Raw genomic sequence first — 24,475 nt, 5'->3', positions numbered from 1 at the left:
ACATTCCAGTCTATGGATCCATTGCGCTTCCTTACGTAAAATCAGGTTGTCCCAGTCCCCTCCTCTTTTGGGGGGTCTGACGAGTTCAATTGCTTGAAACTTTAACACTGCTGCCTGGCCTTGGTGTTTAGCATGCACGTGCTTGGATATTGGGGTGTCCCTACCATGGATAATATCTCCAACATGCTCCCTAATACGACGACGAAATTGTCGTGCTGTTTTGCCCACATAATTTAGGGGGCATGGGCATGTAATCAGGTAAACTACTCCTGCTGTCTTGCAATTGACATAATCCCGAATATTGTATTTTTTCTGTGTGACAACACTGATAAAACTATTCCCTTTAAGAATGAAATCACAGGCTTTACAGCTACCACATCTGAAAGTGCCTGGTATTTGTCTATCCAGCCATGTACCCCTAGGTGAAATGGGGTCGAAACAGCTGTGCATGACTCTGTCCCTTATATTTTTCCCTCTCCGATACGTGACAGATGGCCTCTGTGTGATCTGGTCTACTAAATCTATATCAGAACTGAGAATACGCCAATACCTATTCAGTATCTGCATAATGTCATTTTGTTTTGAGTCATAGGTGCCTATGAGTCTGGTAACTTGTTCTTCTTTCCGTTTTTTAGGGACCAGGAGACATTGCCTATCTGCATCCCTTGCTCCCTCATAGGCCTTCCTAATGACACTCTCGGGGAAGCCTCTATCCTTCAATCTTGTTTTGAGTTCCTGGGCCTGGCACTCAAAATCACCCATAGAGCTACAATTCCTGCGTACTCTCATGAATTGGCCTTTCGGAATGCCACGTTTGAGGGAATAAGGATGACAGCTATTCCATTGCAAAAAACTATTAGTTGCTGTTTCTTTCCGATGTACCTTTGTGCGGATTGTACCTCCTTCCGTTTTAGTGATTTTCAAATCTAAAAAAGACAGTTCGTTCTCACTGATCTCACATGTAAACCTAAGTCCTACATCATTTTTGTTGAGGGCTGCTACGAACTTATGGAACTCATCTGCTGTAGAGTTCCAGAGAATCAGCACGTCATCAATATATCTAATCCATAATCCAACGGATGAAGTCCAATTGACAAATTTGTCCCCAAAAACAATTGTCTCCTCCCACCAGCCAAGAAATAAATTTGCATAGGTGGGAGCAGCAGGACTCCCCATTGCAGTACCACATTGCTGATGAAAGATCTTGTCTTCAAAAATAAATATATTTTTTTCAAGAACAAACTGTAATAACTGCAAAACAAATTGGTTATGGGCAGCAAACTGTGTACCTCTTGATCCCAAATAATACTCGATCGCTTTATAACCACATTTGTGAGGTATGGATGAATACAACGCCTCAACATCCAGACTAGCCAGGATTGTATCTTTCTCCAGAGAAATACCATCAATCTGTTTCAAGACATCCATGGTGTCACGTACATATGATGTAAGACTTAAGACAAACGGGCGCAACACCTGATCAACATAAGTACTCACATTTTGAGTTAAATTATTAATGCCTGAAACAATGGGTCTGCCACGTAAGGGAGGATACCCTTTGTGGATTTTGGGCAGGCTATAAAAACACGCCATAACAGGAAATTGTGGGTACAGGAACCCAAACTCTCCTGCACTAATCAAGGATCTGCTCTTTGCATCACTCAGAATGCTCAGCAACTCCTTCTTGAATAGTGCTGTGGGGTTATCCTTTAAAATGGTGTAACAGTTATGGTTAAACAATATGTCCTCACACATTTTTTTATAATCATCCCTACTCATGACCACAATGTTCCCACCTTTATCAGATGCTTTTAGAACGATGTTCTGTTTTTTCTCTAGAGTGGTCAGAGCTAGTCGTTCGGACCAAGACAAGTTGTTATCCATGCCCCTACTGTCCTGACTAAGATTTTTGATCTCATCTCCCACCATATCCACAAATAAATCCACATTGGTAAAATCTCCTATAGGTGGCAGCTTTCTACTCTTCATTTTTAGGTTGGTGAAGGGACCTAGACCTGGAGCTCTTCCAGATTCCTCTAATAACCCCTCCAAAGCTGCAAGGCCTTCCATATCAGACTCTTCCAACCCTAGTTCCATACATTTTTTTCTATTGTGGTGTTTGAAAAATTTGATCCATTTGAGTTTACGAGCAAATAAATTAAGATCTTTTATCCACGAGAAAGAGTCAAATTTAACTGTGGGGACAAAGGAAAGTCCTTTTTCTAATAATGTGTTCTCTGATGCACTCAAAATATATTCAGATAGGTTGATAATTTGTAGCCTATCCATATTTTTTCCCTTCACTAATCCTTTTGTCCCCTCAGCATATAGCGGGAAATGGGAGGATTGTTGGCTAAAAAATTGTTGCCACTATTAGAAGAGGCTCTACCACGGCCTCTATTTCTACCTCTAGCTCCTCCCCTAAATTTTTGTTTCCCACCGCTACCACCGAAAAATGGGCCCACTCTTTCAGAGTCTGTGGTTTCACTCTCTGATGTGGAAGGGTCAGATTCCCTCGGCCCCCTATTGGTCTGTTGATATTGTTGTTGTTGTGTATGGACAAAATCATACGCTTTTTTCTCCCTAAATTCCTGTAGATCTCTCTGGAATTGGAAGTGTTTACGTTCCTTAAGATGATTGGTAAACCTCTCTAAAGTTTGTTGGAGAATTTTATCCCGTTTATCAAAACCAGGGGTATCTACCAAGGACTTGGCTGCCTCAATCTCTTTTTTGAGCTCAGCACTAATAGAGTCGAACTGAATTTTTTCTTCCTCTACCAAAATCTGCATCAGCCTAAGTGAACTCCCTGTAATCTCTTGTTCCCACCTTTCTTTTATATCAGCAGTTTTTAATCTTAATGCTGGGACAATGGGGACCCTGAGGCCTCTGGGAACTATCTTGTTCTTTAAATAGTTTTCCAGACTCTGGATCTCCCACCAACTTCTAGTATAATCTTTATGCAATCTATTAAGGTTTTTAAAGGTAGATTTAAGAGACGCACCCTGAACTGTATACACCAGTTCACATTCAGAGAAAACGCTTTTAGCCTCACTCATCCACCCTTCTGTGTTTAAATCTGAGAGTGCAAAGGCTGCCATACCCAGATAAAACGAAATAATTAACTGTATAAATTAAATATAATTTCACTGTATAGTTAGATAGAAATCTAATTGTGCTCCCACAATATAAAGAAATTTAATTATAAGGTTCACTGAAATGACAACTGAGTAAAAGGATATCTTTAATAGTAACTAGTTTAAAAACAGGGGTAACACACCACTGTGACATAAGCCCCACCGTGAAAATTAAAAAATGTATTAAACAAAAAAACACTGAGTTATTATGATACCTGTATCTCTGTGTTTAAACGATATTTGTAGGAATCAGCATATACCCAGGGCACAACAGTAGTACAAGCCCTAGTTGAAGCATAGGTGTCCGACAAAATCGGATCTCCTAACGCTGGGTGTAACACAATATAATTGTCCCCAATGCACACATTCCATAGACATTAAACGACTCTACGCGTTTCAGATACTCATCCTCAGGGGTCCGTATCTTGGTAACTCTGGCCTCATCACCAGCGATATTAGTATTCAACAGCGGATATTCCGCTGTGCGTCACGGGAAGATGCACGTATCGATGTCAACGGCATACTTCATTGCAGGCGCTAGGTTACTATAAACGCTAAACTCCACCCATCGTATTCGGCGGCAACACATGAATTGACCAATCACACCACCCTCTCGATTCGTGACACCTGCCCATGTGACCCCCCGCCGTCAGCTGACAGCTGACGAGGGGAAAAACTCTGTGAGTTTAGACGGCTTTGCTTTAGTATTTCTTTTAGAAGTGCCCCCCATTGTGACCAGGGAAAAAATCGCTGTTTGATTCTAAGCTGCAACGATACTGAAATATTTTCCACAGAAGACCACTGTAATATAAGTATTTCTTCAGGTATGCTCTTAGTAGCGTTATATTTCTCCAACAGGATTTAAACAGTGCCAGGGAAGTTGCAGTACTGTGTCTCACTATCTGTGCTGTACTGTTTCACTTTTATTGCTGCCACTCCCAGCCCTGTACTTCTCTGCACCTAGCTATCTGAATTAAGATGGCCGCTGGGGGAGGGGGAGACGTTTTGTCTTCAGGAGACTTGGATTTCAATCCTCTCCCTGTACTCTGCTCCTCAAACACTGCCGGCCAGCACCTCAAAAAGTGTCCAGCTCCCTCCTCACTCACCCTGTCAAGACGCCTCTCACTGCCTTCACCGCTGTTCCTGCACTTTCGCGCCGTGAGGAGGAGAAGAAGAAGGAGAAGATGGCCGCCACCTTCCTTGGCCTCCACGATGCAAGGGCCGGGTCTTTTACCGGCGCCGGCGCCACTCCCCGACACACTGGCCGGGACTCTGAGCACTGCCGCGGTCCACTCCACCTGAAAGGGAGCAGGTATGTCGGCGGTAGCAGGTTTATTAGTGCTGGTTTAGGCTTTCACCTCAGGAGCTCAGCGGTTATGCGACTCCTTCCATGTCCGTCCAGGCCACGCCCCTCTTTGATATTTCATTTTAATCACTTGTTAATGAGATCATTTGTCTGGTCTCCATATATTTCACTTGTCTTGCACTGTTTGTATGCTTGAAAAAGGCTCCAGATGTAGAGCCGAAACGTTGCACAAGGGCTAATAAAAATGCCATTTTTTTCATATCACTTGGAGTGCTGCCTATTTTTGGACGACTAAACCTAACTATAGTAATGGATCCCTAACGCTAAACCTAACTACGGTGACGGATTCCTGACGCTAAACCTAACTAACTGTGACTGATTCCTGATGCTAAATTCCCTGACGCTATACCTGACGGTTACCTGACACTAACTAACCCTAATACTAAACTATCTGCTGACTTTTTAAATTGACTTTTTTTTGTTTTTATTATATTTTATAAAGAAAATAAAAAAAATAAATCCTCAGGGACCAGGGAAATGTGGCTCTGAAGACTCAAAAGTGGTCAGTGATAGAGATCACTGACCAAAAACGTGGGTGACAAGGGGAACACAAGGACAGGAGTGGGAAGTGGATACAAGTTGGTAAAAGCAAAAAAATACATGATATATTTGTTATTTTTTAACTGCTCTGCTCTGACTCTCTCCACAACCGCTCTCCTCGAACAGAGAGCGGGTGCGGCAGGATCTGAGGTCAGAGCAGGAAATTACGTATGCGATCGCTGCTATTGGCCGGTCGTCACTAACTAACCAATAGCAGCGATCGCGAAGGCGGGACCACTATGATTGGTCCCTGCACACTGAGCTGTGATAGGCTAATAGCTGTGATAGCCTGTCAGGAACAGCAGGCATCACAGCTTGGTGAAACGCCGGGGGAAAATGGCGATGCATTTTCCCCTGGACGTACTATTCCGGCGCATTTTTCCCCCATTTGTGCATTGGTGTTTCAGTGGGGTGCTGTTTGCAGAAATACTTACCGGTCCGTGCATCACGTCGTTTTCGGGGTCCAGCACCGCCCACATGATCTTCATTCTGACCTGGTCTGGAATCCCAGTGCTTTTAAGAAAACGGGAACTCAGGTTCACAATGCATTCCTATGGGAGCCAGAACGAATGCATTGTGAGCCTGAGTTCCGGTTTCCTCAAAAGCACAGTGATTCCAGACCAGGTCAGAATGTGATCACGTGGGCGGTGTGGACGATGTGATGCACGGATCGGTAAGTATTTCTGCACACAGCACTCCACTGAAACACTAATGTACAAATGGAGGGAGAAATAACGGTGCGCCTTTTACCGGAAATTTGGTGGGACTGTTGTTTATGTGGTGTTGTGCTGACGCTATTCATTGTTAATGGGGGCACCCTGACTGTGTTGTTAGTTTAGGCACTTAGTTATGGGGCTGTGACATGCATTTATTTACATTGAAAAAAATTCTAGTCACTGATCCTAGATAATTAAAAAACATACAAGTGTGTGCTTTATATTACGTCCTTGTTCCAAAGGTTCATTGATTTCTGAAGTGGGATATATGTGCGTTGACCAGGATTGCCAACCTGATTCTTTTTTCAGGACGATTTATCCAAAAATCACGGACGGCCAACATTTTTTACGGACGAATTAGTATACCATAATAAATAATAAAGATAAGTCATTTCTATAGCTTTGAAAATTGTCCTGAACTTATCAGCAGCAAATAATGTAACCTCTGAAATTATTATAATTACAATCCTACATCTGTACAAGTTCCTAAAAATTCCAAAAAATCACGGACACACCAATTTTTTTAAATGCAGCCAGTTTTATTACAGGCATCCAATGCCATCAACAAGCTGGAACAAAGATGTCCGTCAATGTGAAGTTAAATATTTTAGGATGTTTTTCCAGCCCAATGGCATTGCTCAAATCTGATGACTGGATCCAGGCACTGTAGACATCAGATGATTCTGGTGTCCCATTCCTTGTAGTGAAAGATGATCACTTTTCTATGGTGGTATTGTGGTCACCTTTTATCTTACAGTTGATGAAAGATCTCGCAGTGGCCCACCTACAATCTGATTTATTGACCACAGCGTTTCTTTAGCAGTTCACTCAGTGTGGTCATGAATTCAGTGTGCTCCAGCTTTGGTATTTCCCTCCAGACAACTGGTTCCTGGGCCACAACGTTCTGCAGATCTGCGCTCTGTGCGGTGGTTCTTGCACTTTGCTCTTTCATAGCAGCATCTGCTTTTTGGGCCTCGTTTGTTAGATCTTTTTTCGGTGCGGAGACAAATGCACTCAACTCTAACTTCGGAGCAGCTGGTATCTGGGCCATATCATTTTTAATATCTTTCTTTGGTGCGGTTTTAAATGCACTCAGGTCTAGCTTCGGAGCAGCCGGTATCTGGGGCACATCGATTTTTGGATCTTTCTTTGGTGCAGTGGTAAATGCACTCAGGTCTAGCTTCGGAGCAGCCGGTATCTGGACCACATCGATTTTTGGATCTTTCTTTGGTGCAGTGGTAAATGCACTCAGGTCTAGCTTCGGAGCAGCCGGTATCTGGACCACATCAATTTTTGGACCTTTCTTTGGTGCAGTGGTAAATGCACTCAGGTCTAGCTTTGGAGCAGCTGGTATCTGGACCACATCAATTTTTGGATCTTTCTTTGTTGCGGTGGTAAATGCAGTCAGGTCTAGCTTCGGAGCAGCTGGTATCTGGACCACATCAATTTTTGGATCTTTCTTTGATGCGGTGGTAAATGCAGTCAGGTCTAGCTTCGGAGCAGCCGGTATCTGGGCCACATTGATTTTTGGATCTTTATTTGGTGCGGTGGTAAATGCACTCAGGTCTAGCTTCGGAGCATCTGGTACCTGGACCACATCGTCTTTTAGCTTTTCCTTTGGTGAGCTGGTATTTGCAGCTGGCTTTTCCACAACAACTTCCTTTAGCTCATCCTCCATTGGCTGTTGGTGCAATTTGTAGCTGTTTTTCTTACCACAGCATTTCTTTAGGTATTTTAGTGCAGTCATAAATGCACTCGGCTCTAGCTTCGGGGCAGCTGGTATGTGGGCCACATTGTTTTTTAGATACTCGCTCGAAGCTGTGATTTTTACACTCGGCTCTTTCTTTGGAGCAGCCGGCTTCTCCACAACAACTTCCTTTAGCTCGCCCTCTGCTGGGTCCTGACGCACGAATTGGTGCAATTTGTAGATAAAATATATCAGGGCCCCAATCACAGCGAACAGGAAGGTGTCAAATACTGCCACAGCGGTGTAACCAAGGATTTCCTCCAGAGTGGCAGCTGGCAGGGGCACGGTAGGGGTGGTCACTGTCCAGAAATGAATAATAAATAATAGTGAGACTTTACATACAGTATACCAGACGAGGACATTCTAAACATGCTGGGAATTGTAGTTTCACAACAGTTGGGCTCCATGCACACGAACGTGCTTTTGCGGCCGCAAATCTCCCGATAATCCACGGGGGAATTGCGGCCCCATTCTTTTGTATGGTCCCATGCACACGACCGTGATTTCCATAGAAAATAATGGATGCGGTCATGTGCACAGCCCGCAATTTACGGGTGGCTTGCGGGTGACACTCCGCGGTCGGCCGACCCAAAATCATGGCCGTGCACATGGCTACGGTTGTGTGCATGAGGCCTTAGATAGTCTCAAGTTGGAGACCATTTTTGCAGATCATTGACTTATACTTAGTAACAAAGCCCCCCCCCCATTAGAAAATTTCCATTACCTGCTGATCTTCTAGTGACCCGACCCTCTAGATCACACGTGGCGACCGTCAGCAAAATCAGTAGCAAAACTCTTACATCCATCATCATCATCTCTTTAATCAAAACCCTCAAATATCTCCAGCACATCCCCCGCATTATATAGTGCTGGACAGGGTATTGTGATGTCACTGGTATTGTGATGTCACCAACAGTGCAGAGTTCTGATGATGTAATATGGGCGGGGCCTGAGTGAAGGGCAGTGCATGCAGGGATAATGTGACTGCTCTCATGTTTTTAAAATGTTTTTCTTGGGTTTTATATAAATCACAATAATTATATAATTCTGCTACTTTCTAATATGTTTTTCAAAATCTCTGCTTTCTGGCAGTGAATGGGAGCATTCTTGCTTACATTCAGTGGCTGAAAACCTGTACAGACCTAATACGTCTCAAAGCTGAGGGTTTGTTACATTTGTAGCCAATTTAGACAATCCTCTGTGAGGTAAATACAGCAGCGGCACAAATTTCCCTCCTGTTCTGACAGTTTATTATACTAAGTCAGTGCATGTAAATAAAGAAGGTCTGTAGCTGAGGTTCAGGTCTGTATTATACACAATGCAGCTGCTAAAGAACCTCTTCTTAAAGAGATAGGGAGTGTTATATGTCAATCATTAGCTGGCACAGAAGAAAGAAACTTCCTGCAAAAGCCATGTGAGACAGATAGGAAAAGATAGGCAGCGCCAATGTAGCGCCACTGATCTCTTGTAACAGAACCCCCCCAAGTATAAATGCACATTACCTGCTGTTCTTCTAGTTACCAGACCTTCTACATCACATGGGGCGACAGTCAGCAAAATTAGCAGCAAAACTCTCACATCCATCATCATCATAATCATCATCTCCTTCTTCAAAACCCTCAACTGTCCCCAGCACATCCTTCACATTATGTAGGGCTGGACGGGGCATTGTGATGTCACTGGTATTGTGATGTCACTAACAGTTCTAGGTTCCGATAATTTCATCTGGGTGGGGCCTGAGTGACAGACCATGTGGGTGGTGTCGATGGGTTGAAAAAGCCCCAGGGCTGCCATAGCTATATGCCTATAAGGTCAGAAGCACGGCTTAATAGATTTTTTGTTTTTAATAGGTGGTGAAAAAAAAAGACACAGATATGGTATCGCTGCAATTGTAACTACCCTCGTAATAAAATGAACCAGTTATTTAATGTGCACGGATACCCGAAATAAAAAAAACGTGAAAAACGATGGAAAAATTTATTTTATTTTCCATTTCCTCCTTAAATTTTTTTTTTAATATAAAACCTAATCAATTTATATCTTCCCTGAAAATGGTTCTATTAAAAAAATATAACTTATCCTGCAAAAAACAAGCCCACATGCAACTTAGATGATGGAAAAATAAAAAAGTTAATGGCTCTCTGAATTCAGTGATGCAAAACCATTCGGCCACAATCTGCTCAGTAATGTAGGGGAGTAAACCCTGTAGTAATGAAGTTGTTAAGAAAGATTTCACAGAAAAAGTCTTTTTTTTTTTTTTCCAGATGAATCCGAAAAAGTAGATTCCACTTTTAAAGGGTAACTAAACGTTTGACAAACTTCTGACAAGTCATCGTGAGACCCCCACCAATCACTAAAAAAAATGGCAGAAGCGCTCGTGTGAGCGCTCAGCTGCTTTGTGTCTGTTCGGCTTTTTCCGGAAATCAATGTATCGGAGTACAGGCTCAATAGAAAGTCTTTGAGCCCATTCACCGATACATTGATCTGCTGAAAAAGCCGGACAGAAACGAAGCAGCTGAGCGCTCACACGAGCACTTCTGCCATTTCGTTTTAGCGATTGGTGGGGTTCTCAGTGCTGTGACCCCCACTAATCAAAACTTCTGACGTGTCATTATGACACATCAGAAGTTTGTCAAACGTTTAGTTACCCTTTAACCCCTTCCCAACATTTGCCGTATGGGTACGCCATGAAAAGCTATGATTTCCCGCAAATTGCCGTATCCATACGCCAAATGTTTGGCACCGGCTCAGAAGCTGAGCCGGTACCATCATCGCCGGATCTCAGCTGTATCTTAGATCCGTTTTTTACAAAAAACATAAAAAAGGTAAAAAACTATACCAGAGTTTCTGTTTTTTGGTCACTTTGCCCTACAAATATTGGAATAAAAAGTGATCAAAAAGTCGCACATATCCAAAAATGGTACCTATAAAAACTATAGCTTGTCTCGCAAAAAACAAGCCCTCATACAGCTCCGTCGACAAAAAAATGAAAAAGTTATTGTTCTCACAACTTGGCGATAGAAAAAATACATTATTTTTACAAAAGTAATTTTATTGTGCAAAAAGTTGTAAAACATAACAAAAGTTCTATAAATTAGGTATCGCCGGAATTGTACTGACCCGCAGAATAAAGTTAACATGTAATTTATAACGCATGGTGAACACTGTATAAATAAAACTAAAAAAGCTGTGCCAGAATTGCGTTTTTTTGTTTACCTGGTCTCCCAAAAAATAGGATAAAAGGTGATCAAAAAGTTGCATGTACCCCAAAATGATACCAATAATCATTACAGCTCGTCCCGCAAAAAAACAGCCCTCATACCACTACGTTTATGAAAAAATAAAATTAGTTATGGCTCCAATAAGTCAGGAAATAAAAAATATGCAGTTGTGCCCGAGGGGAACATTTCTTCTGTTTCAAGAGGCAATTTATCAAGGACCTAAAATTAGGGAACCAGGAAGGGGTGGGCCCAAACATATGTGCTGGAAGCGAGTGCGCCCTTATTATACCAGGACAACACTTTACCAGCAAAATTCCCCAAACTGCAAAGGTACGGAGTGTGGACCAAAAGGGGCATAAGAAAGGATGCCACATATCAGTGCGACACCGGCCTGTGCAGAAAGGATTGCTTCACAGCGTAACACACATCTATGGATTATTTTATTGTTTTTTTACCCCATTATTATACCACCTGACTATGCCCCTGGTGTACTCGGCCCAGCTTACATGTACCCCCACATTATAAATGGAAACACCAGTAATACTCAAACGAATCTACTACCAAGCAAAATCCACGCTCCAAAAGCCAAATGGCGCTCTCTCCCATCTGAGCCCTACAGTGTGCCCAAACAGCAGTTTCGTTCCACATATATGGCATCGTCATACCTGGTAGAACCCTTTCAACAATTTTTGGGGTGTGTGTCTCCAGTGGCATAAGCTGGGCATGACATATTTGCCACTGAAATGGCATATCTAGGGAAAATATAAATGTTTTAATTTGCACCATCCGCAGCGCATTCATTTATGTAAAAGACCTGTGGGGTGAAAATGCTCACTACACCCCTTAATAAATGCCTTGAGGGGTGCAGTTTCCAAATGGGGCAACTTCTCGGGGGTTTCTTTTTATTATTTCACATCTGAGCCTCTGCAATTGTGAACCAATACTTTGTAAATCGCCAAATTAGGCCTTAATTTTGCATGGTACGCTTTCACTCCTGAGCCTGGTCGAATGTCCAGGCAAAAGATTAGGGCCACATGTAGGGTGCTTCTAAAACCGGGAAACACCGCATAATAATTAGAGAGCTGTCTTGTTATGGTGGCACAAGCTGGGTACCACATATTGGCATATCTATGGAAAAAAATCCCATTTTCACTCTGCAACATCGAATGCACACTAATTTCTACAAAACACCTGCAGCGTTAACATGCTCACTACATCACTAGGTAAATGCAATGAGGGGTGTAGTTTCCACAATGGGGTCACTTCTAGGGGGTTTCCACTGTTTTGGTCCCACAGGCGCCCAGAAACCAATCTAGCAAAATCTGCACTCCAAATGGTGCTCCTTCCCTTCTGAGCCCTGCCGTGTGCCCAAACAGCAGTTTATGACCACATATGGGGTATTGCCGTACTCGGAAGAAATTGCTTTACAAATGTTGGGTTCTTTTTTTCCTCTATTTGTTGAGAAAACAAAAAATTTTGCTCTAAAGCTACGTCTTATTGAAGAAAAAGGTTTGTTTTTATTTTCACTGCCCAATTCTAATAAATTCTATGAAACATCTATGGGTTCAAAATGCTTACTACACCCCTAGATGAATTCCTCAAGGGGTGTAGTTTCCTAAATGGAGTCACTTTTTGGTAGTTTTCACTGTTTTGTCCCCTCAGGGGCTTTGCAAATGCGACATTGCCTCCGCAAACCATTCCTGCTAAATGTGATCTCCAAAAGCCAAATAGCGCTCTTTCCATTCTAAGACCTGCCGTGTGTCCAAACATCCGGTTATTACCACATATGGGGTACTGTTTTACTCGGGAGAATTGCTTTACAAATTTTGCAGTGCTTTTTCTCCTTCAGTCTTTGTGGAAAAGGAGAAAAAATTAGCTAAACCTACATTTTCTTTGAAAAAATGTAGATTTTTATTTTCAGGACCTACTTCCAATAATTTCTGTAAAAAACTTGTGCGGTCAAAATGCTCACTATACCCCTAGATAATTTCCTTGAGGTGTGTAATTTCCCAAATGGGATCACTTTTGGGGGATTTCCACTGTTTTGGCCCCACAAGAGCCCTTCAAACCTGACATGGTGCATAAAATATATTCGAATAAAAATAAGGCCCCAAAATCCACTAGGTGCTCCTTCGCTTCTGAGGCCGGTGCTTCAGTCCAGTAGCACGCTACGGCTACATGTGGGATATCTCCTAAAACTGCAGGTACCTGCACAATAAATATTAAGTTGCATTTCTCTGGTAAAACTTTCTGTGTTATAAAGAAAATTGGATTCAAAATTAATTTCTGCAAAAAAATATGAAATTTGTACATTTCACCCCTACTTTGCTTTAATTCCTGTGTAAAGGGTTAAGAAATTTTCTAAATGCTGTTTTGAATACTTTGAGGGGTGAAGTTTTTAAAATGGGGTGACTTTTTTGGGGTTTCTAATATATAAGGCCCTCAAGGCCACTTCACATCTGAACTGCCCCCTGTAAAAATAGCCTTCTGAAATTTTCTTGAAAATGTGAGAAATTGCTGCTAAAGTTCAAAGCCTTGTAAACCTCCTAGAAAAATAAAAGGATGTTCAAAAAATGATGCCAATCTAAAGTAGGCATAAGGGGGATGTTAGTTAGCAACAATTTTGTGTGTTATAACTGCCTGTCTTACAAGCAGATACATTTAAGTTGAGAAAAATGCAAATTTTTGCAATTTTTCGCAAAATTTTGGTGTTTTTCACAATTAAATACTGAACATATCGAGCAAATTTTGCCAGTAACATAAAGTCCAATGTGTCACGAGAAAACAATCTCAGAATCGCTTGGCTAGGTAACAGCATTCCGAAGTTATTACCACAGATTTGAAAAATGAGGCTGTCAGGAAGGTCAAAAGTGGCCAAAGAGGGAAGGGTTAAACAGCCAAGTGGTATTGATTGCGCTTATCTTTTAAATTTGCTATGGACGAGTAAATCCCCAAGGTTGGGTGCTCTTTTGGCCACCAAACTTGGGTTAACACCCACTATTTTACGGATTTCTTCACGAAGGGTCAGATGACACCAATTCTTTCAAAGTATTTCCTTCTCAAGGCTGCCGATTTTAGTTATTAGACGGGTATGGGTGTTTTGATGTTTTTTGCTATTTTTGCTGCTATATATCATGTGTACATCTTTTTCCATGAAACTTGATGTATTTTTTCTGATCATGTACATTACATTCACTGGCCAGTGATCCTTTAGGGGGGGTTCTGTGGGAGTCATGTATGCACATTCATGACATCCAGTGAAACAGTGGTCACAGTGCTCCTAGCCTGTACTAACTCCCTAACCTCTAACACCCAGGGCCGCACCTGCCATAAAGAGAGCCTGCTGCCTCAGGTGGTGCCACCTAGCTAAAAAGGGGGGGGGGGAGTGGCATTTTGTGCACTGTGTTGATCCTAGCGAGGAGCCAGGGACAGGCTGGGCCGGAATCGCGTGGGGGGCAGCAGGACTTATTTAGCAGACGTGCAGCACGATAGGTGCACATCTGTTACAACACTTCTCTTTTCTGACACTGCACACAGCACACACCGTAAGGGTATGTGCACACACAGTAATTACGTCCGTAATTGACGGACGTATTTCGGCCGCAAGTTCCGGACCGAACACAGTGCAGGGAGCCGGGCTCCTAGCATCATACTTATGTACGATGCTAGGAGTCCCTGCCTCGCTGCAGGACAACTGTCCCGTACTGTAATCATGTTTTCAGTACGGGACAGTTGTCCTGCAGCGAGGCAGGGACTCCTAGCCAGTGGCGGATTATCATATGGGCGATTCGGGCGGCCGCCCGGGGCCCGAGGCTCCCAGGGGGCCCATGGCAGCCCGAACCGCACATCATCTTGCAAAGTTACTTATTCAGCGCGCTAGCGCTGCTAACTAACGAAGATGAGGGGAGGAGCAGGGAATTGGCCGGGAAAGGGGTAGGACACGCCTCCCTGACAAGTGCGGGCCGCCGCCATTGAGTAACAGAACAGCGAGGGACGGCTGTTCTGTTACTCCGAATCTGCAAGACGGTCGGTCACCGGCGCTGAGGTCAGTACAGCAGGCTTATCCTCCTTCCCAACTGGTTCCCGACCGCTGGCTGTATTTTTACGGCCAGCGGTCAGGGACGGGTCCTTAAAACCCGAGCCATAGACTTTCTACGGCTCGGGTTTTAACTTGCTGCCCGCGCGATCGGGTCTCCGGCTGTCAGTGACTGCCGGGGACCCTGAGGAAAAGACAGAAGCAGCTTTTGCTGCTTCTGTCTTCTCCGATGTCTTCTTACACAGCGTTCAATGAACGCTGTGTATAGGAATAGAGACAGCAGCAGCGGCGCTGTCTCTATTCCTCCCGGTGATCATGTGACTGTTCACATGATCGCCGGGTGCCGTTAGTGGCAGGCTGCTGCTGGGTCTAACTAGACCCAGCACAGCCCTATTAGTGACAATCGTCACTATGAGAGGGCTGATTTCCCCTGTAACTGGGGCTGCTGTGCAGCTCCAGTTACAGGGGAAAAACATGGTGTAAAAGAAAGAAAAAATATATATAAAGTTCCCCAAAGGTCTTTTTTGACCTTTGAGGAACAGACCACAGTAATAAAAAAATAGGAAAGTAAAGTGCAAAAAAAATGAAATAATAAATACACATAAAATACCCACCCCAATAAAAACCGTCCGTCCCCCCCGCCAATCATTGTTGTAACGCAAGCGCTGACCCAATTACCCTAATATAGACATGTAATATATTAACATTTACGGTAAACAATGACGATTACAAATAAAAGGTCTATTTTAGGGTAAAACTATGTTATTACCCAAAAAAATAGCTGAAACGTAAAAAAGCTTATTTTTTTACTATTATTTTTAAACTTTATGAATAAAAATTCTAAAATAGCAAAAAAGGTGTGTATAAAAACGCTAAAAAAAAAGAAACCTGCATTGTCTACGGAAAAAACGTCGCAAAAATCACGTCGTTTTTATTTCTTTTTTATAAAAATGTGTGTTTGGTGCAACTTTGTAATTACGTTTTATTAAAAAATATTTTCACTTTTTGAGATACAGCTGCTTTGTATCCTGTATCCATCAGGTCAGCAGGACTGACGGGATCAGTGAAACGGGCCCTGCGCTAAATTATAATCTTAGATGTGATAGATTTGAGGTGGATCCTGCGTGTCACTGATCCCGTCAGTCCTGCTGACCTGACGGATACAGGATACAAAGCAGCTGTATCTCAAAAAGTGAAAATATTTTTTAATAAAACGTAATTACAAAGTTGCACCAAACACACATTTTTATAAAAAATAAATAAAAACGACGTGATTTTTGCGACGTTTTTTCCGTAGACAATGCAGGGTTCGTTTTTTATCGTTTTTATACACACCTTTTTTGCTATTTTACAATTTTTATTCATAAAGTTTATCTATATGGGGCTGTGTGTAACGCTCTCTACGGGGAGGATGTGTGATATATAGAGGGGGCTGTGTATGGCGATATCTATGGGGGTGTGTAATATCTACAGGGGCTGTGTGTATGTGGTGTTTTACAGTGTGTGGTATTATATTCAGGCGCGCAGTGTTTGGTGCTATTATATTTAGGGGTACAGTATGTGGCACCATAATAACTTTATTTTCGTTTATAGGTGTGGAAATGTTGGAAAAGTGAGGAGACGTCTGAGTGGCAAATTCTGCAGAAATGAGTCATGGCCAGGAGAAGTCGTCATGAGCGCTGGACCGGATGGTGAAGAAAAGAGGAAAAAAACTACTAGAATCTGAGACGTCGTCACCTGTGAGTCACTAGATTTATAGAGAATCTGTCACCTCTCCTGACATGTTTATTATAGGAATCCTTGTATTTCACAAAAAGTCTTTCTGCAGTCCAGGACTGATAGACAATTCCCCTTGTCAGGAGGTTGTGTCCCTGCACAGTGTGATACTGTCAGTATGTAGGGACACAGCCCTGTGACAAGGGAAATCGTAACACTGTTAATGCTTGCCCAAAAAAGTAGTGTCAAAAATAGTTACGGCGCGGCAGGGCGGCGGTGAGGAAGGGGGGCCCAAGTTTGGTTAACAGCCCAGGGCCCATGGTCTACTTAATCCGCCACTGCTCCTAGCATCGTACATAAGTATGATGCTAGGATCCCGGCTCCCTGCACTGTGTTCGGTCCGCTACTTGCGGCCGAAATACGTCCGTCAATTACGGACGTAATTAGTGTGTGTGCACATACCCTTAGAGAGGAGCAGGTTAGCAAGAAGAGCACAGCAGCCTGTGAGTTGTAAAATAGCACTTGATCTTCTGAAAGTCAAGAAACCCAAAGCACGGCCTCCGGGCCTACATTCAGCCCTCTGTGCCGTCCAAAATATGTAAGAATGCCCAAGTAGCCATACCGTGGGCTTTTGGTGATCTAAATAAAAGAAGCACAGTTGTAACAAAATTGTGATAACCAAAAACATATAATATAATAAAAGGTCTGAACTTCTGCGTCTGTGAGTGGCAGCACCGAATCGAAAGGAAGGAGTGCCAAACTGATTTGGGGATGCACCGCATAGTACTAGGCACCATGAAAAATTGACTCTAAATTGATAGATGGTAAGGGGACTCTTGCGAGAGGTGAGGACAAATGTTGAAGTAGGTCAGGAGTGAACGCACAGGGCAAACTTGGCCTAGGACTGCACATAAAGGTATCCAAACACCACGTCCAAAATTGTCAGTTTTAGAGCGACGGACCCGTATACGGGCTGTCTCTGTGTTTACCATAACATGTGTGTGAAGCAAGCCATCTAGCTTATTCTTAGAGGAGGGTAACAGTTCACTGATGCGAAGGGCTCCAAAGAAAGCCAAGGTAAAACGAAATGAAAATAACGTACTCTCATAAGGAGACACGCATACTGTTTCACAGGCAGTAATTAACTGGCACAGCAATATATAAGAGCCAGGGCGCCTACATTTCGTTTTTACGTGTGTTTTCTTCCAACCTTTTAAAGCCTGAGTTATTAGGAAACATTTAGTAACATCTTTCTATCCTAATAATTTGAAGTAGAATGAAATCCCCAATTGACGCCTTTGGGCAACTAAACCTGATGCACCTGAAATATGTACCTAAATCATCCGAAGAAGAGACGTTCCTACCTTTCACCATATGCAACCATGCCAACCAGGCCTTACCAAGCCTTGTCCAAGTAGCAGGGGCTACAGATGAGCTCACCAGCGACATAAGCTGAGGTCCCTCAACTCCCATCAGTGCTCCAGGCATAGGCGGCTGTTGATCACTGCCTTGTGAAGCAAAGATCGGAACACCTGCCACTGAAAACATGAACAAAGTTAGTGACCACCTTACAAGTAACTTTATATATGGGAGAGTACTGACAAGGTGGAAAAACATAAAACTATTAACGCAAGCTCTGCAGTATACGTCCATTACCATCTACCGTTTTGTTTTTTTTACTTACTTTTTTATTTTTTACTTATCCAGGATGGATGAATGAAAATACTGGACCAAAATTTGTGCGGTGGCTTCCGTATTAGGGAACTTGTCTGGCCAAAGACCCCTCGGTGTTACACTCACCAGGGTTTTTTTCGTCATCTGGAGCTTTTTGTTTTTAGAATTAGGTTTGTAGATTGGACAAGCGCATTGAGATGCTGTATGTGAACCCCCACATGCTGAACAATCGTGCTTGTATTTACACAAGCCTGCAAATTTACAGTGTCCCTCATTAAATAACCAGCAGGCGCCGGGCCTTCGGACGGCTATTGACCCTTGTGCCAGTAGTCCCGAGAAGCCAGCAGCCGTTGCTGAAAAGTGGGTTGTCTTTTGAGACATCATCAGCCGTAACCACACACATCTGTGAACTTGAGCCCCCAACCAATATCCGGTTGTAATGTTAAGCGCCGTCTGAAATCCTCATCATAGCGCCACCATGCGGAACCGCCATGTGATTTATATGCACTATATATGCTATCCATATATATATAAAAAGTTCAGCACACCGTTACGGGCGTTGTTGGCCCATTACACAGCCCATTACAGAAAAGGCCTGCAAAAAATTATTCATGGTTTTTGCAACTCGTGCTTTATGGTCATACGACTTAGCATCAACCACTCTCCTTTCTTTATCTACAGTATGTTGATCAACTGATACCAGTGACCATATATCGATGTATTGATTCTTTCAAATTTTTGTTCTAGTCTCATCGTCCAGATGAGCCCCCAGGGGACTAATACCGCAGAAAAAAGATCTTTATGCACACCCACCATTATTGGCGGCGGATTTTTCTCTACTGGGGTAGCCACCGGAGATGGTGTAGGAGTGGATATTTTAACCAAAAGTGTTTTAAGTGCTGATACAATCTCAGAACCATTGAACCCAGGTCCCCATGCTCCGTATATGAAAACTCACCAGATCCAGAAGAAACAGTTTGTAATGGAAAGTGCGGAGGAGCCGTTGTCATCAGCTGCCCCTGGGAAGGAGCAGGCCTTACCAGAGATGTTGCAGGATCAGGCCTCGCAGCGGTCCTGGACACCAGGCTAGGGACCCTGGAACGATGTGTAGGCTCCTGCCTCTTACGTTTTTTGAGCGAAGCTCTACCAGACTCCTCAGATGTGCTGGAAGACACTTCTGATCTTGAAGGGGAGCGCCATTTTGAGGATCTGGAGCGACCACGTCTCTCCGATACCCTGGAATGGTGTCGGGAGTTGTGCCTACGGTACCCAGCGGATCCATGGCGACTACACCTCCTGGATCCCCGGGAGGACAATGAAGAAGAAGACCTATGCCTCCTGAAAGGTAGTCTATCATATGTTTCCGGCCCTGGATGGGTTAATGGTGTTAACAGCACCTGATGGGTTAAGATAGGTCTGGCAGGAGGCAAACATGCTGGAGCAATGACCTGCTGTGAAACAGCAGTAAAGGGTACCACATTGGTGCCCAGTGGATCCCCAGCATCGGCAATCCCTACTAAGGGTAATTGTATCTCAGAAGGGGTGGGGGGGACCTCCGAGGCGGAGGAGCTACTTGCGCAACCTCCCATAATGGATGCTGCGGCCGTTAGTGTCTGGCAGGAAGAAAGCGCTAGAGGGGTGGGTGGAGCTATACGCGTGCGCTCCTCAACTGCCAGAAGGGAGGGGACATTAGGTTGCCAGCTTCCACGGCCTCGCCGCCGGGTAAGAGAAGGGGCTGGAGTGCTGGGACTAAGACGCTCTGGGGGGGGGCGAGTCTGGCGCGCCGTGCGTCTGCTTCCCGTGGCGTTACTCATTACCTCTGACCATAGGGGAGCAGAGGTGTGAGAGGAGGCGAGTTCCGCGAGAAACTGTTTCAGCCAGCCCTCCCCTCCGGCTAATATACGTGACTTGAGAGCCATCCAAAGATTCTTATCTTTGGATGCCATGGGAAAGCTCTCTCTGTACAATGCAGGGGATAATCTAAACTCGCTTCCAGGTTTCTCAGAAAGAGGAAGACCATGATGGGCGTGAGCCATATAAGCCCTTTGCCAGTGGGCAGGACACAACACAGGCACAGCTACTTTCTATTGGCTACAATATGGCCAGTACCATATTCATTTTGGGACACAGGGGAAACAGCTATTGTTCCTTATGTATAGAGATGAGCGAACCGGGACAACCGAACCCGGTTTCGGTCCGAACTTCGGGAAAAGTTCGGTTCGCAGCGAATCCGAACTTCACCGGGTTCGGCCGAACCCGTTTTGACCGAACCCGGCTACATTTTGGCGCTTGCCACATGTTACATCTAAAATGGAGGATTTCACAAGATCACCTGACATCAGGCTACCCCATAATGCCTTGCAAACGGCTCTCCCAGCCAATCGGGAGGCAGCATAGGGGTGGGCTCAAGCCTGCAATAAAAGTCTATGCACGGAGCTCAGCGGCCATTTTACAGACAGGAGCTGTAGGGATAGCATCTCTGTGCAGTAAGGGAATGCTTTAGGAATCTAAAAGGCAAGAATCCAGCAATCGAAGGGGCTCATCCACTACTCACTACTCAGCCAGTGTGTGAATACGCTTTTATAAGGGGCTCATCCCCGTTGCATCCAACTTGCAATACAGGCAGGCTTTGTAGTACTACAAGGCCCAGCATTCCCTGAGTGCAGCGCGGCGTGGCTGATAGAAATTCTCATTAATTGCCATTTGCCAAGCCAGTGTCAGTGTGAATACGCTTTTAGAAGGGGCTCATCCCCGGCCGTTAACATAACGAAATAACAATCCAACTTGCAATACAGGCAGCCTAGTAGTACTACAAGGCCCAGCATTCCCTGAGTGCAGCGCGGCGTGGCTGATAGAAATTCTCATTCATTGCCATTTGCCAAGCCAGTGTCAGTGTGAATACGCTTTTAGAAGGGGCTCATCCTGGCCGTTAACATAACGAAATAACAATCCAACTTGCAATACAGGCAGCCTAGTAGTACTACAAGGCCCAACATTCCCTGAGTGCAGCGCGGCGTGGCTGATAGAAATTCTCATTCATTGCCATTTGCCAAGCCAGTGTCAGTGTGAATACGCTTTTAGAAGGGGCTCATCCCCCGGGTTTTGATTCAACTTGCTGCACTCCAGCAGTGAAATGTCTTGTAAAAAAAAGGTTGTGAAAGGACGGGGTAGAGGAAAAAACACCCATGCCGTGTCCTCTTCCAGTCCAAATGTTGGACCCAGTACTAGCATTTGTGGCACAAGACATGTGCCCAGTTCCACTAGTAGCAGCAGCCATGTGCCTGCTGGTAGTAGTAGCAGTATCAGCAAGCCAGACTTGTCCATCTCCTCCGGTGGGCGGGTTACTTTAGACAATACGGCCATTGTGGACTGGTTGGCTGGCTCGCGGTCATCTCAGCAGGAAGACTCTGACGATCTGGCTTCAAGCCAGGTTTAGTTGGATTCCAGATCCTCTACAGTTCCTTGGCATAGTGACAGTAGTAATATGGGTATTTCTAGCGTTTCCATTCCATCATCTATGTCTTCACTCCCCCTTCCTACCGGGAAGCCATCTTTCCTGAGAGTCCTAAGAGACATCTCCTCGGGTGCGAAGGAAGATACTGAACAACATAGTGATGATGATGATTTGTTTTCCGCGAGTCAGCCAACGGAGTGTGTTGCGGCGGTGGTGGAGGTGTAAGCGGTGTCCGAAACGCATAGCTGCGGTAGTGGGGGTGTTGGTGGTGGTAGCCGTGGTGGCAGACGCAGTAATGAGGGGGGGCATGGAGCCCGCCATGATGTCACATCACATTCACAACACAGTGACAGAAGTGGCGGGGATGATGAGGAAGGCTATGATGATGATGTTGTTTTAGACTGGACGTGGGAACCAGGTGATGAGGTGATGACGGCGTCAGAGGAGGAGGGTAGTAGTGGTGGCACTGGCCGTGCTAAACAGCCAAGCCGAGGTAGGGGCAGAAGTCACTCTGCAAAACGTTGCAGCGGTAGGGTCAGCTCAGGAGCCGGTGACGGCGACACTGATGCTGGTGTAGGCTCCCGAAAAAATCCTGCCAGACAAGGGGCAAGCTCGGGTGGTGGTGGTGGTGGTGGTGGACGTGGTACTACCTCTTTACGGTACTCTGCCGTGTGGCAATTTTTCTGTACCTTCCCGGAGGACGAAAACATGGCACAGTGCCGTATCTGCAAGCAGAAAGTAAGGCGTGGGCAGGGCAGCAATGTAGGAACTACCGCTCTACGTAAACACATGGAGCGGCATCACAAGGCCACGTGGGACAATCGACATGCCCCACCATCATCATGTACATCTAATGAAGACCCCTCTGCCGCTGCTGCTGCTGCTGCTCCGAGTCCCTGTCATCTAAGTAGTAGCCAGGCCTTATCCACCATGTCGTTGTCATCATCATCATGACTGTCATCTAGTGCTCCTCCTACGTCCCGTCAGTTATCCATTACGGAATCGTTGTCCAATAAGCAACAATATATACCCAGTCATCCACTTGTCGTGCTGCTTAATTCACACGTGGCTAAGTTGTTGGTGGTGCAGTCGCTGCCGTACCACCTGGTCGACTCCGCCGGCTTCAAGCAATTGATGGCGTGCGCTCAGCCTAGGTGGAGAATACCTAGCCGACATTACTTCTCCAAAACAGCTGTCCCTGCCTTGCACAAGCATGTGGTGGAAAAGGTGTGCCAGTCCTTGCAATTATCCATGTGCAGCAGGGTACATGCCAGCGTCGACACGTGGAGCAGCAACTATGGGCAGGGACAGTACATGTCTTTCACGGCCCACTGGGTCAATATTTTGCAGTCCGATGCACCACCGCAGCAATGCCAGGCATTACCACCTCCACGCTTGTATCTTTCTGGTTCAACTCCGGACACCAGGCGCCTACCATCCTCCTCCTCCTACCCCTCCTCCTCCTCCTTGCCTTCCTCCTTGGAGGTCTTCCCGTCCCCGACAGGACACAGCGTATCTTCCACTCCTCCTCCCTCCTCTTTTCATAGGTGCAAGGTGAAGCGCCACAACGCTGTCTTACACCTGCTGAGCCTGGGCGAGAAAAGCCACAAAGGGCAGGAGCTGCTGCTGTGCATCAAGGAGGAAATTGCACGCTGGCTGTCTCCTCTGAAACTCACACTGGGCAATGTTGTCTCTGATAACGGGAAGAACGTTGTGGCTGCACTGCGTCTAGGTCACCTGACACACGCTCTTTGCATGGCACATGTGATCAATCTGGTCATAACACGCTTCTTAAAGTCATATGTTGGTTTGAAGGGTGTGCTGGCCATGTCCAGGAGGGTTTGCGTTCGTTTTAGACGTTCGTATGCATTTAAGCACGCCCTCCTGGACTTGTAGCGTCAAAACAATCTCCCAGAACACAGCCTGATTTGCGATGTTCCAACGCGCTGGAATTCCACCCTGCACATGTTGGACCGTCTGTACAAACAGCGGAAAGCCGTGAATGAATTACTGATGCAGCAGTTGGGCAACGTTTGGAGCCAGTGTAATTTCGAGCTCAGGCACTGGCAGCTGGTTAGAGACGCATGTCGCGTTTTGAGGCCCTTTGAAGAGGCCACACGATTTGTGAGCCGTGACGATAGCGGAATGAACGATGTTATGCCGCTGATATTCATTATGGAGCAAACGCTCACAGCGATGATTCAGCAAAGGATGGAGGAAGGATCACATCTGGCTATGGATGTTGAGGAGGAGGAGGAGGATGAGGATGAGGAAACAGGACCTGAAGAGGAGCTGGATTTGGAGATGGAATCACAGGAAGGGATAGGGGACGAGGCAGCCGCACAACATGACAGTGATGGTGGTGATGACGAGTCTGACGACGACCTTGATGAATGATGGACAACCATGGCAGTATGGGGCGGAGATGGAACCAACCGGGCCCTCTGAAATGCTGGCCAGGATGGCGAGCTGTATGCTTCGTTACTTGCGCGCTGACTGTCGTATTGTTAGCATGAAGCAAAGAGATGAGTACTGGATAGCAACACTTTTAGACCCTCGGTGTAAAGGATCTGCCAGGTACTACGTCTGTGTATACTCCCGGGATTAATCAGTCGACACCTGAGGCCAGACCTCTTAGACTGACACCGGCTCCCACCAACCAGGGTGGCAGGCTCAGGAGTGGGAGAGCCTATCGTGGCCTGGTCAGTCGGAGTTAGCTCCGCCCCCTGTCCATTTATACCTGCCGTGTTCTCTTCCTCAGTGCTTGTTATTCTTCTTGGATTCCTGGCCCCACTGCTGCCTTGCTCCAGCCTGCTTCTGCCGTGCTTCTGCCTTGCTTCAGTTCCGCTTATCCTGCTTCGCTTTGCCCCT

At 45.1% G+C, this 24,475-nt stretch overlaps 1 protein-coding gene across 2 annotated transcripts; it reads right to left on the bottom strand.

The window, feature by feature from the left end:
• Positions 1-6,321: 6,321 nt before the first annotated feature.
• LOC142748377 (uncharacterized) lies at positions 6,322-9,110 on the bottom strand. 2 transcript variants are annotated; one of them, XM_075855475.1, is made up of 2 exons: positions 9,006-9,110; positions 6,322-7,802 (listed from the first exon to the last, which is right to left on the bottom strand). In XM_075855475.1, exons 1-2 carry the CDS (start codon positions 9,103-9,105, stop codon positions 6,553-6,555), a joined length of 1,350 nt encoding a protein of 449 aa, XP_075711590.1. In that variant the 5' UTR covers positions 9,106-9,110; the 3' UTR covers positions 6,322-6,552. The 2 variants fall into 2 exon arrangements, with proteins under 2 accessions (XP_075711590.1, XP_075711591.1); XM_075855476.1 differs by lacking the exon at positions 9,006-9,110 and adding an exon at positions 8,228-8,317.
• Positions 9,111-24,475: the final 15,365 nt, after the last annotated feature.

Source organism: Rhinoderma darwinii, chromosome 3 (genome assembly GCF_050947455.1).
Source record: "Rhinoderma darwinii isolate aRhiDar2 chromosome 3, aRhiDar2.hap1, whole genome shotgun sequence".
Lineage (NCBI taxonomy): Eukaryota > Metazoa > Chordata > Amphibia > Anura > Rhinodermatidae > Rhinoderma > Rhinoderma darwinii.
Note: the sequence above shows the minus strand (reverse complement) of the source record. Positions and strands in the feature narration are given on the sequence as shown.